This window comes from Anabrus simplex, chromosome 8 (assembly GCF_040414725.1).
Source record: "Anabrus simplex isolate iqAnaSimp1 chromosome 8, ASM4041472v1, whole genome shotgun sequence".
Classification (NCBI taxonomy): domain Eukaryota; kingdom Metazoa; phylum Arthropoda; class Insecta; order Orthoptera; family Tettigoniidae; genus Anabrus; species Anabrus simplex.
In genome coordinates, this window is record NC_090272.1 from 81,931,943 (window position 1) to 81,951,315 (window position 19,373).

Here is a 19,373-nt window from a genome sequence, read left to right on the forward strand (position 1 = left end):
ACTCTGACGGTACAGCTTAGCAGCTGCTTGCATGGCTCTCAGTTAAAACTAGTGAAGGGGAGCATATCTAAACAGATTTAAACTTTTAACATTTTTATTGCACCTTATGTCTCATTCTATTCAGTGCATTAGATTATGGTGAGAAAAAGAAATAAGTTGTTTTGTATACAAAGCCCTTGTGCTAAGTAAATACATTTAATTATATTCATTTCATTGGGTTATGCATAGGAAACAAGGTTAATTATGTTGACATGTGATAACTAAATACTCCTTTGTCTACTACCTGTACTAATAGAAATACTACTGGCCAACAGTAAAGCTTGTTTAGAAATACAGCATAAACAGTAAACAACAAATTAACTGTATGTATTAAGTAAACATAATATATTCAGCCAGGTACATTGTTGTGGCTTTGTTTGCGCCTTGACTAAGCATATCGCCATCTAGTCTTTATAGCACAAACTGTTAGAACAGCTGCTCTCAGTTCTTCCCGCACTCATGGTGTTAGCTCAAGGAGCGTGGCTCTCGCATTGCCCATCTATGTATTAGGTTATCTCATATAATTGTCAATATTTTTTGCAATACATTCATCAGTTATAATGGAATTTCAAGGAAATGTTTTATTTGTTTTATGGTGAATTTTGAGCATCTGGTAATATTTTAAGAACACAAATATCATTATTTATCAAACATTTTGTTCCTCAGCATCATACAAACATGGATATTACTGTTCTAAACTCTCTAACATAAGGTGCTACACCACAACATAGCAACAACTTATTTGATTATTGTTGAACAAGTGAGTAACTAGTACTTTACCCTTTTTAAAAATATTTTAAAGTGTTAAGCATTTTGTACTTAATTTTCTGTTACAGGTTAAATGTCATTTAAAATAACTCTCAAAATTTTCCACAGTCCTATGTTAAAGTGTTCGTAATACTTTACTGTCTGCTCATAGTTCTCTGTTCTTTGCCTGTTTTAGTTTAACTGAACCACTCATACCACTTGAATTGTCCCTCTGAAATTGTTGAGCAGTGTCGCCCAGTTTTCCTTGCTGGTTTGGCCAATGTCTTTTTTTCAAAAAGATTTTGGCAATCGCCTCCTTATCAAAAAGCTTATCCAAATCTAGAACTTCCAACCCAGCTGAAGCATTTACTTTCACTTCAGGATGTTCAACCCACGGTGCAATAGCAGTGAAGGGCCATGGTTTACCAAGTGACCACTGTTGAACCTGAAGGCCTGGAAATTATGGGGTGTTGAGTATTTGGCAGGACGAATTCTCTCAGCTGTTATTCTTGGCTTTCTAGACTGGGGCTGCTATCTCACCGTTTCTGTTTCCTCTTTTTGTGCACCTTTCTTCATTTTTGGAGGAGATGGTCATTTCTTCATTAGGATAACAAACTTTGGTCCCTTAAGCTCTTTTAGGGCAGCTTCTCCTTGTCTCAATGCTGTGTTCATTTTTTCCATATTTCCCACCCACTTATGGAATTTTAGAATCTCTTAATCACTATGAGGGGATCCAGTGCTAGTCACCTGGTCAACTTGTTTCTTTTTTGTTGACAAAGTCTCTTATGTTGAGAGTGCCAGTTTACTCATGCTTCTAGCTTTCTGTTTCAATCCTCTGTTTCTGGAAACTTGTAGAATGTGTATAAAGCAAAACAAGTCATTGCAGAGTTTGAGAAGAAAATGTTGGAAGATTTTGGAAATAACGTAGAAAAGCTAGGTTAGAATCTTTTTGTACTGTCATAAAGAATCTTGGAAGGGGAAAAATGAGAAATGAATAACATTTTGGGTGAATCAGGTAAACTAGTTGTAGATCCTAGCAAAGTAATATTTTGAAAATCTTTCTGTATAAATTCTGAATGGCATTTCATGGGGAGGAAAACAGTGACGGCAATGAAATTATGTTTGATAAAGTTGAGGGGATAGTAAATAGACTACAGTGTCATAAAGCTTCAGGAATAGATGAAATTAGACCTGAAATTATGAAATACATTGGGAAGGCAGAAGTGAAATGAGGTTTCATAGAGTAACAGGATTAGCATGGAATATGGTAAGGTACCTTCTGATTGGATGAAATCAGCAATTGTTTCTATCTATAGGCAAGGGAACAGGAAGGACTGTAGCAACTTTCAAAGTATTTCTCAGATTAGTGTTACAAGGCAAGATGTTCACAGACATTTAAAAAAAAAGTGTGATTGATGGTGGAGAGTAAATTGGATGAAAGCCAGTATAGTGTGGTTTCAGACCGCAGGGGATCTATCAGGACCAGATTTTCAGTGTGCATCAAGTAATTGAATAATGCTATAAGAGGAAAAGACAGTAATGCTTATATTTTGCAGATCTGGAGAAGGCATTAACTGCATACCAAGGAAGCTATAGTGAGGGATTATGGGTTGAGGGGTAGATAAAATGAAATGGTGTATGGCTTTTAGTGCCAGGGGTGTCGAAGGACAATTTCGGCTCGCCAGATGCAGGTCTTTTGATTTGACGCCCATAGGCGACCTTCTCGTTTTGATGAGGATGAAATGATGAAGACAACACGTACACTCAGCCCCCTTGCCAGCAAAATTAACCAATTATGGTTAAAATTCCCGACCCTGCCAGGAATCGAACCCGGGACCCCTCTGACCAAAGGCCAGCACACTAACCATGGAGCCGGACAGGGATAGATTATTATAGGCAATCAAAAGCATTTATGTTGATGATCGGGCCACATCAAAAATTGATGTTGAATGAGTTCTTGGTTCATAATAGTTGCAAGGGTTAGGCAGGGCTGTAATCTTTCACCCTTATTGTTCTTGGTTTACATGGATCGTTTACTAAAAGGTATAAAATGGCAGGGTGGAAATGTAGTAAGCAGTTTGGCCTATGCCAATGACTTGGTCGTAATGATAAGCTATGATGAAGGCCTGCAGTCTAAAATCATGAAGTTTGAAAATAGATGCAACAAGTATGATGTGAAAATATTTTGTCAGTTGGGAAAAACGTAAGAAAATTGAATGTCAGATTGGGAATACAAAGCTGAAATTTGTAGATCATTTCAAATACTTAGGATGTGTATTCTCCTTGGATGGTAGTATAGTAAGTGAAATGCTGTGTGTATAAACCAGCTTAGGAGGTGTGGTCATGTGAGGCAAATGAAGAGAATAGGCTACCTAGGAGAATGATGGATTTGGCCATGGAAGGCAAGAGAAGTTGTGAGAGACCAACATGACGAGTTGCATATAGAGGATTATAGAGATGCATAGTTAATTGATAGAGGCTTGCAGGCTGAACTCTGAAAGGCATAACAGTCTGTAATGAAGTGGGGTGTGTGGATGAGAGTGAGAACGAGTGAGTGCACTTTTGGTTCTGTCACCAAAGTTTCAAGGTAGGTTTCAACATGAAGGGTGTGACACCCCCTTATCAGTAAACAGATAGTGTATTTATCTTCCTAAACTTTGATTTAATTTCTCTTGCTGTGTAGCTGTAGTGTTACAGTGTTATACTATGGACTTGCACCAGTTTAGCATCTCTTCCCTTAATTTTATCTATGGATTTGAGGAATATGGACATTTTTTAGGAGATTCAGATCATACCATCTCTACCGATACTCCAGCTGTCAATACGCAGGGGACCAATGACATAGATGTTAGGCCCCTATAAAGAACAAGCATCATCATCATCATCATCAGTATGTATGTCTACTGCATTCTCATACTTAAATGACAATTGAATATTGGATAAAAGAGAAAAACTGTTCAACTATCGTATAGATTTGTAAAAGGAGAACTTTTAATTTCAGTTTTCTGGCCAAAGTTACTACCTAGTCTAGCCATAAATACCATCACAAACTTTTGGCTTGGACTCTAGAACTGTTTTCTGGGAAGCAAGCAACCCTTACACTGAAGACTAGTCCTCTGTATTCAACAGTGAAAGAGGAAGAGTGGATCTTCTTCGCTTAAGCACGGAGTGGGGTGAATACGAAAACAGGGTAGCTGTAATTGCCTTGCACAAGGTTGGAAAGTCACCAATTGAGATTTTCCAAACCCTGCAACAGCTGAAAATCAACAAGAGGTTTGTCTACCAGACAGTCCAATGATTTGCTGAGACAGGTAGTGTAAAAGATTGCTCAAGGGTTGGTCCTTGCAGTGTGAAAACAGTGATGGCTTTTAAAAGCAATGGCCCATCCAGAAGCAGAAGATAATGGCATGGGAGCACAACATTTCATCACGATCAATATCCAGGGTACTTTCTGAGTACCTTCGGGTTAGAGCTTATTGGCAGAGCACTAGATATTCCTCACACCGCAGCTGAAGCAGCAGAAGACACTGAAATGGAGGCAGCTCCTACATCGGTATGTCAGCATGGGCATTGGAGAATTCTCTTTACCAATGGGAAAGTCTTTACCATTGACGAGAGCTTTAACTTTCAGAACAATAGGGTGTATGCGGCAACTTCTCAGGAAACCCATGAGAGAGTTTCTAAGGTCCAGAGAAGTCACCCCTCCTCCTTAGTCATGGTTTGGTAAAGAGCGAGCTATGAACGCCCCACTAGGCTTCATTTGTTTGTGAAAAAGGCTTAAAAACAAGTGCCAAAATGTATGTGGAAACTATTCTGGACCCTGTCATAAGAGATTTGAGTAATAGCATGTTCAGCAATGAGCCCTGGATCTTTCAGCAAGATTCTGTGCCAGCTCATGAGGCAAGGATGACTCAACAGTGGTTGCAGTCCAATGTACCAGACTTCTTCTCCGCTGCTGAGCGGCCTTCTGGTAGTCCTGATATTAACCCCCTGGACTTCAAACCAAGGTCAGTGCTAGAGGGAGATCTGCATTTTAAAAAAGACACCCTTCCTCTGAAAATTTGAAGCATTCCATGGTGGCAGCAGTGGTGGATTTCCCTGATTGATACTGTCTGTTCTGCAGTAGATGACTGGTTAAAGAGACTCCAAGCCTGTGTGCGTGCTAACAGTGGACATTTTGAAGACTGATTGATGCAAACTGTGTCTATAGTATATTAAAAGGAAATTGAAAAATCTCAAATATATTTCACTCATTCATAAAATAGTTACAGTGAAACTCTGTTAAGAAGTTTTTCAGGGGACCAAAAAAAAACTTAGGCAGGAAACTTCTTAAAAGGGTAATACCCAAAAACTTACTCTGTACTTTGAAATACATGTGAAACACACAGCCAACAGATTTCCTTGTTTGTGAACTGTACCAAAATAGGCCGATATCTAAGGGCTGCTAAAAGAAAGCCACAATGTAAAAATTTGATTATCATGACATGTATTTTTAGAGATAAAGTAAAATAATTGAACATACTGTATTATAAAAATACTTGATAAGAGAAAGGAACATATTATATAAAACCTTGCACAAGAGATAAGAAGAAATACTGAGAACATTAAAACGGTAGATGGTAAATTCCGTACTGCATTAGACATTAAATAAATTTCCAAGTCTAGGCTCCTACTTGGAAAAGAAATTGTCCAGGGTTGACTGTTTCAGGTTTTTACTGCTCTCTTGAAGTATAAACCTCTCCATTTCCCACATAGCCTTCCATGTGTCCCGAGGCACACTGGCTGAACCTTCCATAAACTGCCTCAGTTTTTCAAGGCAGATGCTTGCCTCACTGCAAGATGGTCTTGGGGGATTCTCTTCCTCCATTTCCGCATCTTCTTCTTCTTTTCTTCTTCTTCTTCAATCTCTTTATCTCCTGCCTGAATTTCCTTGCAGATCTCATTGATTGCTCCTCGCAAGTGATTACCGTATCATCAATGGCAGTGAAGTCATTGAAACTACTGGTAATCTCCATCTTCTCCTGTATAGTTTTCCAGCACCCTGGCTCTTCATCACCAACTTCCATAACAATGCTGTTGATACTACCACCGAAGCCTGCTTTCTTGAAGCAATTTGCTATTATTACAGGCTCCATTGAATTCCATGATGAGGCACTGAAATGCATTGTGTCCAAAAGAGATGGTTTGTAGATGGGTTTGCCTGGTTCCATGCATAGCAGCATACAGCGCACAACTGATTTTCGGTACCTCTGCTTCAAATCCTTAATGATTCCTTGGTCCATGGGTTGTAGTACCGATGTAGTATTCAGTGGAAAAAATTCTACCTTGATGTTCCTTAAATGGGGCCATTCCTTGCGATGAGCAAGGGAGTGGTCCATAAACACCACAATCTTCCTGTTTTGGCTCTCCATTTTGGCATCTAGTACCTGAATATGCTCTTCAAACAGGGAACTTCTCATCCAAGCTGACTTGTTGCTGGTGTACTTGCGTGGTAAAGTCCTGACATTTTTGAAACGACGTGGCTTCCTAGACTTCCCTATCATCAGTAGAGGTAGTTTTTCAGTTCTTTCCATATTAACACCAACCAATACCGTAATTCGCACTTTACTTAATTTTCCCCCTTGGCAAGATTCTCCCTTCAAAACTAGAGTCTTATCCGGGATAAGCTGGTAAAAAAAAGTGTGAATTCATTGAGATTAAAAACGTTGCAAGGTTTGTAACTGCTTATTTTAGCAGGCAGAACTGTTTCCTTCCACGCTCTCGTTTCTTCCCCACTTACACTCTCTGTTTCACCACAAATTGTCTTGTAAATGATGTCAGCTCGATTTTTAAAGCGGTCCAGCCACTTGTTCGACGTGGTAAAAGGCACCTTTAATTTGCACGCAATTTCTTCGGCTTTCTCCTTCACAATAGTACCGCTCGAAGGTATGTATAAACTTCGCTGCTGTTTAAACCATATTAGCAGAGCTTGTTCTACTTCATCGTGCTTTCCAGATTTAAGTTTCTTGCAATTTGCTGAAGTATTCCCTGCAGAAGCCAAAATCTCTTTCTTTGCTAAAATGCCGTTCAAAGTAGACAGCGGCATCCCCAGCTCCTTCGCCAAAGCAACACAGGGAAAGTGTAGATGAATCCACTTTCCTTATAATCTTCACTTTGTCTTTAATTGTTAGTGCCTTTTATTTGATCTCTTTCCTCTTAGTTACGCTCAATTTCACTTAAAACGTTCGTATGTTGATATCACAAGTACAACTAACTTCACTGACCCCTATTCACACTAATTACGACGCTACACTACGCTTGGCAATCCGTAGCTTAGGCTTACAAGATGCAAAGCCAAGACGTGTACTACAGTTCGTTATCATGTGCTTTCTATCTTCCTCACACCCCGACACCTGCTTCAAGGTTAATGGCAGTAAATGGGAAATCTGGCAACTTCTTCTTAGCAGTTCTTAGAACCTAGGCCTTATATTGCCCCTGCATTCCTACTGGTTGTCATGGCAGTGAGCATAGTTTCTGGCTGTTTTGCAAGTACCGCATGGCCAAGACAGTATTGAGTTTATTTTCCCGCTTTAATCCCCTTCATGCTATTGGTAATAAAGAAAAGAAACGCAGGTTCGAAATTGCAGAAATTAGTGCATGGGAAAGTATCTGGGGTATTACGTGCCAGTGATAAAGGCGCTGTAGCAACACTAGCACATCTAAACTTAAACAATTTCTTTCCCCGCGAAAATTTTATTTCTGGTCTCCTCTTCCTACGTTCTAATAATGCGATGTAATAATTGTAAGTGACATGAGAATACAATGTTTAGCTCGTATAAAGGTAAAAATAATTTTCAATTTTATGCCAACACGCAGTATCACAACACCTCTGCGTGCATGTGTCAGGCCCCCTCCCACCAACACCCAGTTGGTTATCAACATTCGTTCAACTTTGTAGACGATCGGGGTCTTTCGGCCAGCTGTTTGACAGCATAATGTGCAACAGCTGCCAAGTCGGTTGTTTCATGCGTTCATAGTTTGTTGTGTTGAAATTTCTCGTAACATTATTTTTAGTTGCTTATGATGTGAAACGTGTTTCTGTAAAAAAAATAAAAAAAATGTGTTCTTTGTTTAGTTTCTCTTTGTGCACTGTAAGGAGTAATTCATTATATGAATATGATACGTTCCTGTCTCCTTTGATGGCAAATATTAAGATTAATCTATCAAACTCTAAACTAGACTTTCTGTAAACTTTTTACTCACAATATGCTGAAAAAACTTCAGAAGTTGCTGTAATCTGCTTTAAAAAATGAGTGGTGGAATGTTTTCTTCATCTAGAGATATCCTCTTGAGGTAAATATTGATTGAGGCAAGAACCTGATCACTTTACCCTCGTCTTCACAGCAAGTCGTGTAGAGATCGGACCTTGCATTCCATTCTGCTTGGCCAGAAAGTACTTTTTTTTTTTTTTTTTTTCTTCACTTCGATTAGAATAAATGTATTCTACATACAAATATAATTTGAATATTATACAAAAATGACTGCAATGTATGGATTCTGTGAGACAACAATGTAAGTACCTCATATATATATATATATCCAAGTTAGGTTGAAAAGCATCTGACAGAATGAAAATAGGTGTAGATGATATGTAATTGAAAAATCATTAATGTATTCTTGGCAAATTTAGAACAGAACTTTTCCATGTGAAGTTCTCCCCCATTCTGGTAAAGCTGTGTATAAAATAACAACTCCAACCACTTCGCCGCTTCCCATGGGACATACAGGAATATGACTACAGTATTCTTAGGATATGAACTACGGCTAGTTTTATGCTACGTCTGACTGTATTTTGAGAGTTCCAGCAGAGATTTAAGAATTATATGTTGTTTTTGTGTTGGTTTTTCCTTACCATCTCATCTCATGCTTTAACAAAATGAATTTTTTAACCATTCAGAATCATTTTCATGATTCAAAAACCAAGAAAATGAATGGTTTACAAGCTTTGTCTTGAATACCATTGCCTCACCAAAGATTGTCAAGTTCTTGTTGAAGATGTACAACTTGATCAGCAGAGCTTGGACCTGGAGATACCTTTGCTGTTGTTGATGGATCTTTTGACAAGAACTTGTTTCAACAAAGTTGGAATTTTTGTGTGAATGTCTTTGTGTGAGTGTAGTACGAGGTTATGTTAAGAACTAACAAGAATTATATTAATGCTATTAGGAACAGTGAAGTTCCATTGTGAAAGAAAACTAGCCGAAGTGGAAGTTATTATGCTTTTTAACCCCCTTTCCTGTAACCATATTATGTTTGCCCTTTCCTCATTGTGTTGGTACTTTGCTATGACACATGCGTAATATGTTGTCAGTGCTGATGTCTGATGTTTGGTTACAGGATGAGGAGGAGAGCTCTGGGTCGCAAGAAGCTAAAAAGGAACCAACACACTACTCGGAACTTGATCCAAAAGGGATGAAGGTATGATGACCCCCTCTAGTATTTGTTTGAAGTAGGCTTTTGTTATTTGTTGCTGCATTTGAGCCTCTGTTATATTGTGATCCCAAAATGATTTTTAAATTCTCTTCACTTTGTGATTTCCATCTGCTATTAACCAATTTTAAGTGTACCTTGTGAAAGTAAGGAAAAGGAAAATATTCTCTCCAATCTTGTAATCTCTTCCTTTCCATTTTTTTTCATGCCGTGCCATGTTCATCTCCATTATTTTACGTGAAATATTATATATATGCAGTAGAGTCTTGTTAATCCTAACTAACGACGTAAAGCCCCTAGCAAAAAAAAAAAAAAAAAAAAAATCCTAACTAATTGGGACCGGAGTCTGTTCGGATTACAAAATTTATGGATTAACCGGAGAATATTTTCTAATAGTAATGTTATTGTTTTTACGTCCCGCTAGCTACTTTTATGGCTTCCGGAGACGCTTAGGTGCCGGGATTTTCTCCCACAGGATTTCTTTTATCTGCCAGTAAATCTATTATACGAGGCTGACGTATTTGAGTACCTTCAAATATCACCTGACTGAGCCAGGATCGAACCTGCCAAGTTGGGGTCAGAAGGGCAGTGCCTCAACCGTGTGAGGAAAATAGTTTCTACAATATAGTACATACTGTAATTTTAAATGTCCATTCTTTAGCTGTTACATTAATAAAATACTAAAAAATTACAGTAGAGTAGTTAAGAACCCGTAGAGGAGAAAACAACTAAAACTAGGTTACAACTTGTCTCCTTTCATAACATTAAGTTATTCTAGTAAAATATATGACCGATAAAATGCAAGCAAATCTTCATTCTATAATAAGTTCTTTCATTTCAATAAGGAGAATTTTCGTTCGGATTAATCAGACTTTCGGATTAACGGGGTTCGGATTAACGAGACTCTAGTGTATATGTAGGATATTCTTAAAACTTTCGACTAGAAAAAATGCCAGTATGTAGAATATTTTTCCAGTTCGTAATTTTGTGCTGTTCCAGAGCAGAATAGAAGTAATACTATGATAGATGGGTAGTGATCAGAAACGGGCAAGCTCATCATCATTTTATGTGACTTCATGTAATCATGTTTAGTTTTCTATGGAAATAACCCCAGGGGCTTGACTCGACAGTAGTCAATTTTCTGTTAGAATAGTGGTATAGTTGGTTAAACCTAGTTTTATTACATAACCTACAACATTGCTACCCACCTTCTGTGTTAGTATAGTATATGCAGATTATCAAATGAAAACACCATATATAGCCTTTTCCAATCTCTCTCAGTCTGCATGTTATTTTTCCAGTCTCCAATAGACTGTTACGGTAAGCACTTGTACAGTGAACATATACATGTAGTTCTTTAGATTAGGCACAGCCTTGCCTGCAGAGGAAATTAATAGAGAACCTCGTTGCTTTCTTTTTAGCCAAGGTACATAACCAGATGTGTTCCCTTTCTTTTCATCATCATTATCATTTAACCTTCTTCAGTTTCCCAGGTGCAGTGGAAGAGCGCTCTCCACTTATGTCTATGCAAATACACTTCTTATTCTTCTTCTTATTCTTCTTTGTCTTCTTCTTCTTCTTCTTCTTCTTCTTCTTCTTCTTCTTCTTCTTCTTCACACAATTCCTCTCTTCTTCCTTGCAGATCATCTTATATTTGGAAAATCCATCATGTCCTTGGTCTGCCCCTAGGTCGTTTCCCCTCCAGATCTTTGTCAAACCATTTTTGTGCTACCCTCTTTAGAGCCGTCCTCTTCAAGTGACCAAACCATCTCAATCTTGATGTTGCTAGAATTTCGTTGAGTGGTTTCACTTGGATGCCTTCACGGACCTTTTCATTCCGGATCTTATCTCGTCTTGTTTTCTGCAGCATTGACCTCAGGAATTTCATTTCCGCAGCCTGGAGTCTGCTGTTATCCCTTCTGTTGATGGTGCAAGTTTCCAAACAAGATGTTGTTATTGGTACAAAGTAGGCCTGATACAAAGTTTTCTTAGATATTAAAGAAATTTGACTTGATGGTACAAATGAGCTCCTTTCTGAATCCTGTTGGTGATTTCATCTGAGCAACAGCCATCTCTAGTTACAATGCTGCCAAGGTATTCCTTGCCTGCTAACCTTCATGGTTACTGCCTTCGTAGGGCTAATTTTTAGGCCAAACTCCTTAAATAGGTTGTTTCAGGCATCTAGTTTCTGCTGTATTTCATCCTCTGTGCAACCCCAAATCACCACATTGTGAAAGCCAATGCCTTGAAATCAGTACCGACACACTGTTGTTTCACCGTCTTTATGATTTTGTCCATTACAGAGATGAATAGCAGTGGCGACAGTGTGACTTCCAGAAACAAATAGTAATTGCCAGGCATTTTGCTTCTAAAAAGCAAAGCATCCGAACATAAAAATAAGCTGTGAAATAAATAAAAAGGGGCAATATGGACGTGCAGTTACAAGTGAAACATGCCAGTCAGAAGCTTTAGCTATGGTGGGGGAACTAGTCATCACAGTCTTCAAAGCTTGCCAGAACTGGCTAACACAATGGGGATAGTATTTGTCAGTGGCTTCTAGGTGATAACGAATAAGATATGTTAAATTTTCATTGCTATGTAATAAAACAATTAAGAGCATTCATATATATTTTCACAAATTTAAACACAGGTCTTTCATGATACCCCGCTTTGCTATTACAATAACGTCTGAAGATTGTGACAAGGGTGAAGATTATGCTGCTTTGACTTAAAACAAATTGATATTTTTTTGTGTGGGATTCATTCTTGAAATTAAAACCCAAATTAAAGCTGTCTTTTCTTCAAAATTTCCTGTCCTAAAATTAGAGTGCACGGATTATTCATGTATATACATGGTATTCAATAGGTATACACTGAAGCAAGGAATTTTCACTTATAATACATTGAATGAAGTCAACCAAATCTTGTTGAGGATTGTTTTATAAGAAGTATCCTGGTGTCACTGTGCCTACCGTCCGGCTCTATGGCTAAATGGCTAGCGTGCTGGCCTTTGGTCACAGGGGTCCGGGTTCGATTCCTGGCAGGGTCGGGAATTTTAACCATCATTGGTCAATTTCCCTGACACGGGGGCTGGTGTTGCCTTCATCATCATTTCATTCTCATCACGACGTGCAGGTCGCCTACAGGCGTCAAAGCAAAAGACCTATACCTGGCGAGCTGAACCCGTCCTGGGATCTCCCGGCACTAAAAGCCATACGCCATTTCATTTCACTGTGCCTACCTCTTCAGCATTTATAAAAAATTACTTTGTAACTTGAAGGCCGCTACTGTTGATCACAGTAGACAGATTAATAAGATTACTCTGTAATCTCAGAACTTGGAGACATGATAGGTATTTTGACAAACCGTTCATTCCACAACCATGACAATCTCGACTCTTGACTTTCACAAATTGTACAAGGCGTGTCAAGAAAATGATACAAAAGCCAATATCCATTCACATATAGTGTTTACAAAACTTCCACTGTTAAGAAATTAGTGATATATTCTTGGCTTTCAACTTTGTCGCCATCATCCAAATACTTATTTAGTCTGGGTAGTAGCTTTTGTATCCCAGAGTCATAGAAGTCTGCTGTCTGCCTCTTCACTCCATCCATGTCTAGATTTATTCTTTTAACTCGCTGTGTCATTGAATCATTCTTAGCCAAGATGTTTCTTTGTGTAAAGGAAAATTAATTTTGTTGGGCACAAGTTCACAAACTCCAATGACTGCTGTCTTCCTCAAGAATATCTGTCCTTCTTCCAGAGAATTCTTGACACCACTTTTGTCTGTTCGTAATGTTCCCATAAGCACTGACAATTTGCCAATGAATCTCTGCTGGGTGCTTATTTTGCAATATAAAATCCATATGATGTTGTGCACCTCATATTGGGAGGGATGGATCAGCACAGCAATTTACAGCGTGTTACTTGAACAGGGCTCGGTGTACCTCTGCTAGATGAACCAGAGGGAAAGTGAAGGGATGGTGTTCAATGCCAATATAGCCACTGTATGCATTACAAATTTACCCTTTGATGTATGTGTGCAAGATTAATTCTTCAGTCATTGACCCTTGCGTACAATGTTTCTTGTCTTCTCTAAACTTCTTTTAAGAGTACTCAGGTGATGGCATTGTGGGGAGTTTCCACTGAGAAACAAACTTTCATAGCAGGGAATATATTTTGACTGAAAATTAGTTAATTTGTCATGCCCATTATCATGATGTGGGTGATGAGTTACCTCGTCACACCCATTACTCTTCCGCGAATGACAAAAGAATTCGTCCCGTCCATTGTGCGTGTATATGTTTGCGGAAGACGATTTATCTAGTCCTGTTCGTTTTGACATAAATATGGCTTATGGCTGGTGGACATGTGTAAATTTCCATTACAGAATTTAATGTCACACAATATGTGATGGTAGTGTAATCTTAGCAACCGCGCAGGCTATGTCTAATAACTGGTGATCATCTGAAATTAGCAGCAAAAGGAAAAGTGGTTTCTTGTGATCTGAATTTGGTAATTCAAACAACAATTTATTGTTGCATTCTACTTCTTGCCACTACATTATTATACTACGTCTGACACTAAATAACAACGATAAAACGATGCCACTATTGTACTCTATTATTATTATTATTATTATTATTATTAATATTATTATTACTATTGTACTCTATTATTATTATTATTATTATTATTATTATTATTATTATTATTATTATTATTATTATTATTATTATTATTATTATTACCCAATATGAGTTTGTCTTGTAGAACAATACAGCAAGAAAAGTAGTGAAAAATAAAAGTGTTGTACTGTGTATGATGTTACGAAAATAATTCTAAGGCAATCTTCAAAATCATTTTTCTTCAGTGAGTCTCTATTTATAATGGTACAGCCATAAGACCTATCTGTGTCGGTGCGACGTAAAGCCCCTAGCAAAAAAAATAATGGTACAGAAGCAAGCTCACTGTGAGTTTCACCACTTGTGTTATCCTCTTTATCCAAAGAGCTGTCATCTAATTCGTCATCTGAATCAGTGAAATGAAGAATAGTTTCATCATCCAAACGAATATGCTTAGCAATTATGTGCAGAAGAAAATGCAATGAAATGTTGGTGTGCAGTGTGACACAGCAAGTCTGGAACCTATTGAGGTCTATAAAGCGATCATAGAATTACATTCAACAACAAAACGTAATGAGATAACACGTCTCACCCAGCAGATAAGTTTTCAATGGCTCGAGACGAGTTAACTTGTCATTACCATATTGGGTAACAATTTGGTAGACAAATTAACTCAACACACCCAGTTAAGAGGTTAAGCCATTGATTACAATTACTCTAAAGTTATGGAAAAAATGAACAGCAATCAGTCCAGAGTACTATTGCCGAACGTTAAGAACTTTGTGAGTAGCCATGAAAAACAGGAGGCGTGGAAAGTTAAACAAAGGTGTTTTTCTCATTCGTGAGAACGGCTTGCCACACAAGGCACACAAATTGCAATATTTGCTTCTTTTTAGACGAGAGAGAATGGCAGTCTCTTGTGCAGTCCTGACCATGCACCTAGTTATGGTGCATTGTTGCATTCGACGTCCTGCTACTACATTATTATGCTACGTCTGACACCAAATAACAGCTGATAAAACAATGCCACTATTGTACTCCAGTATTATTATTATTATTGCACAATATGAATTTGTCTTATAGAACAATATAGCAAGAAAAGCTGAAATAACATTGAAGTGGGTAGAAATTCGCTGACCATGGTTAAGTGAAGAGAGTTGTTTTATAGTGGCTTGATGCCTGAGGAACGGATTTCCATTGTGAGGGAATCAAAACATTTGGTCTCATGAGCTGATAAATGCAGTAATTAACTGATTACTGTACGTGTACATATAATTTGAAGTATCGACCTGCATGCCTCAATAGAAGTTTCTTGTTCTACATTAATCAAGCAGTCATCTCTTAAAACCATAAAACTGTACTTAGTGGGGCGTAAAACCAATATTATTATTATTATTATTATTATTATTATTATTATTATTATTATTATTATTATTATTAATGAAATGTGACAGACATTTTGAATCTCCCTTTTCTCCTTTACCTTCTTATTTTTAGGTATCAAAGAAACCTAATTTTACAGGGTTATTTTAAATAAAAGAAATCTTAGTGAATTTTTTCACCCTCTTTTGCAAGATCTAGATGCTAGAAGGTCCTGTTATAATGTGATAAGAAGATTCATTACTTAGAGACCGAGTGAGTGGGCTTTGTGGTTTTGGTCACTTAGGTGTGAGCTTGCATTTGGGAGATGGGTTCAAACTCCACCATCGGCATCCCTGAAGATGGTTTTCCATGGTTTCCCATTTTCACATCAGGCAAATGCTTGGGCTGAACCTTAATTAAGGCCATGGACACTTCCTAGTCCTAGCTCATTTCCTATCCCACTGTCACCAAAAGATCTAACTTGAGTTAGTGTGGCTTTAAAACACTTGCAAAATTAAATGTGAAAATGTATAGGGGTTATATTTGTGTAGAAATGTGTATGTACTGTTACAAGTTATTTTTATCAGTTATCTGTAACCCATTTTATTTCATTTATTTCACTTGGTAGAGAAATTGTTTGACTTTTTCAAATAACCATGTCTGATGAAGTGCAGTATGGTAAGGGCTACAAATTTTTGTGTTGAGGAGAATTACAGAGTTTCATGTAGCAAAATCTGTTATCTAAAGCCTTTCTTGTATGATGTACAAAAACATTGAGGAGTATGCTGTTTGGATCTGATCCATGATTGTTGTTGGTGGCAGTTCTTGTGGTGTGTAAAGTTCATTTCCCCCACCATAAGTGTTACGTTCTTAGGGAATTTTGTGTTTATTTTGTATTGCTTCTGTCTGTTTATGTTATAAATAACATCGTTTTTGGTGTAAATGATCTGCTGTGCCTGTAGTATTCTCTCAATGCCATGTCTCAGACATTCAATGCATATGCCATAGCCATTCTACTCTGGGATTTCCTTTTTTTAATTTATTTTTGAGATTGTGAAACTGTGGGCTTGAGAATTAAAGCAAGAATGAGTGTCTATAGCATAGATTGCCTTTATCTTCTAGGAGTTGTGTATGTTTGTCGATTTATGTATGTGTGCATCAGCAGACATATGTATTTAATTATTGAATGTTCAAAATCAGAGAGTACGTTATGCTCCTAATAAAAAGAAAGAAAGTGTGTTGCAATAGAAACTTGCAGAAATGACCAGTGTATCTTTCTGTGAAAATGAATAATTTAATGAGTGTCTTTTAAGAAGAAAAAGTGCTTTAAATGTTGTAATGCTCTACTCGTGCAGTGCTCACCAGAAGATTTTCAGCTCTTAGGGAATAAGTTAAAAGTGTGAAATTATACAAGTTGGAGAGAACACTAGCAGATTGATAGTAGCAATGTATAGGGTGAACGTATGACTGATGACATGCAATAAAAGAGAAATATCAGAATTTTTAGTTAACCTTCATCAGTGAAAGGGAGAAGAATAAAGGCTCTTGAGATAGTTAGTATGTGGATATTGCTGGGGTGGAAAGGTCAGTTGAGTTCAGTGGTTAGGAAAAATTGTCTAATATTAAGGCTGATATGCTTCTGATCTAAACATAGTCTTATATCTGATTTGGGAGTTACTGGCATTTTTTCTCATTTTGTCCTTGTGTTTATCTTTTTTTTCTGTTTCCTGCTTGTTTCTTCTTTCTGTTGCTCTCTCTTCCCACACTGACCTATCGTGTTTATCCTGTTATGTATTTCTTTTCATGTTCCTAAATGTTACTTGGTTTGTGTCTGACTGACTTGTTACAAACTTTCTTCCTCCTAATCAGTTCATAGTTTTACTTTCAAAAACCTCCTGAGTTAAAACTACAAAAACACAAACATAGAAAATACACTAATGTATACATTTAAAAGTCCAAATATTACACACTTGATAATGGTCAAGTGGATTTGGGATTCCAGAATAAAAACTAGTAGATCACAAGACTAATGAAATTTGAAAATAATTTTGGTGTAGCTGCATTCAAAACTGCACTTGTGTTGAATAAGGGTGACCTAAAATGCCATTGTCTATTGGTAGTTCCACCATAGATCATAGTAAAATACACATTCAAAAAACTATCATTTATACAAGAGATTATCACAGTGTTGATGCAAATAAAACTGGTAAGTTGCTGATGTGCATGTCAACGATCGTATAATGGGAGGAACAATCTCCTTTGGTTATAATAAGTGAAGGGTATGCCGATGTTATTAAAATAAGATGTATCTGTCCATAAGGGCATTAATGGGGGAATATCTAAAAGAGAAAGAAAGAAAATTACTTGACCAAATTGAAACAGAACTATGGGAATGCAACTGATAAAAGAAAGAGCAACTAACCAGTTTTATTTGCATCATAATGTCACCATCTCTCAATCATTGACAAGTTTACTCAATATAAACAATATTGTGCATCTATCCGCATGATTTTAAGTGATTTGATAGAATCTGAAGCCGTTCTTGTAGAGTAGAACATGACATTCTTTGTTTAATAGTGTGTATATTTTACAAAAATGTTACAGTGTTATGTGTTATTAAGTGTTTTTGATAGACTGAAAAACTTTAAAGTTACATTAACCAAGTCAACACTGGAAAATATGACTTCCTTCTTGACACAGCATATATAGTCGTCGCTTTGCAATTCTCAGTGGATGCTAAAGAAACTTCCTTCAGTGTAACTTGTCAAGTAGTGCCATTATCTATGTGAATTTAGTAATTTGAGGATACTGCAGCTGTCTGAAGCAACAATTATTTGACAGGGTGGAAATAATTTGTAATTCCTGTACTAACAGTTTAGTACCTAAATTTAATGCAAGTCCAATCCTTGGTAGTTTTTAAGAAGTAATTAATCATTCCTACTTGTGACAGATTTTGGTTGTTGATAACAATCACATTTATTATTTGTATAACCCACTGAGTTTGGAAAATTTGTTTACAGCTGCTCACAACCATTTTTATTTTCCTTTTGCCCACAAGTTAAGTGTGTTTGCCTTTTTTACTTGAAAAGCTGGGAATGGGAGCTTTGAAATTGTGCATAAGTCTATGAATTTATCATGAAGATGGCTCATTGAGCATTAGTTAAAGGGGCTTTATTGAGCTATGCATAAAGATGCATAAAGATGTGCTGCTGAAAGGATTTGAAGTCAGATGTGAAGCCGTTGGTGCACTGAAATGTATATATTAGTACGTTAAAAAAGCAGGGCACATAGATGCAATTTATTGTCCTCTGGGGAGCTTATTGCACAAGTAGAGCAATACATCTGTCATGATTTATTGATGTGCAAGTATTGAGATATCTATGTTTTAGGTGACACCTTCCTACTTTGTTCTTGATGTTATGTTCTTGCCTGTGTGAGTCTCTTCCTTTCTTTGCTGTTGGCCACACAAGTTAGGACTTGGTGTAGCTTACTGAACCCTTTTACTTCAATATTTTATCTGTCATGAAAGACATTATTGGAGAAAGATTGGTACTCTTCTCACCAAAGAATTTGACATAACTCTTTAAATTCTTGATTTTGGTAAGGACACTTCACTGGAGAAATCTTGACAGAACACTGATATAAATATTAGACTTGTTTAAGTATTGTCATTCATTTAAATAGCAAGCAGTTCATCGGTAATAAAAGCTTGTAAGTACTCTCATTTTTGTGATATTGTACTGTGGTAGGTGAGTGAACTGCGGCAAGAGTTGGAAGCACGAACTCTGAGTCCTAAAGGGCTCAAATCTCAGCTGATAGCTCGTCTCACCAAAGCCATCAAGACAGAGGCCGAGAAGGCCGAGGAACAAGAAGAAAAGAAGGTGGCTGAGCCAGAACCACCTTCGAAGTCTGATGCAGAAAATAAGGATGATGAAAAGAAGAAAAAGGAGGTAAATAACCTTCTTGAGAAAGTGAATGTGTGTGGTCTTTTTGGGAGAATTGGGTGATAGCATCTCAGCAGTGATTGCAACGTTACAAACACCGTATTTTTTCAAATACTCAGAATGCTGGTTTTATACAAATATATGTGGCCCTAGATAAGGCTTGTATATCTTATGAAGCCAATGA

The 19,373-nt window shown here is 37.3% G+C and overlaps 1 protein-coding gene across 3 annotated transcripts in view; it reads left to right on the top strand.

Annotated features, from left to right (window-relative positions):
• Window positions 1-19,373, top strand: part of LOC136878809 (cell division cycle and apoptosis regulator protein 1) — a 351,110-nt gene that overhangs the window by 242,127 nt on the left and 89,610 nt on the right. For 2 of the 3 annotated variants that reach the window (XM_067152300.2, XM_067152301.2), the window contains 2 exons: window positions 9,163-9,243; window positions 18,995-19,195. In XM_067152300.2, the coding sequence (XP_067008401.2) occupies window positions 9,163-9,243; window positions 18,995-19,195 (282 nt within the window). The remainder of the gene's footprint in view (window positions 1-9,162; window positions 9,244-18,994; window positions 19,196-19,373) is intronic. The other variant, XM_067152302.2, reaches the window with a different exon arrangement.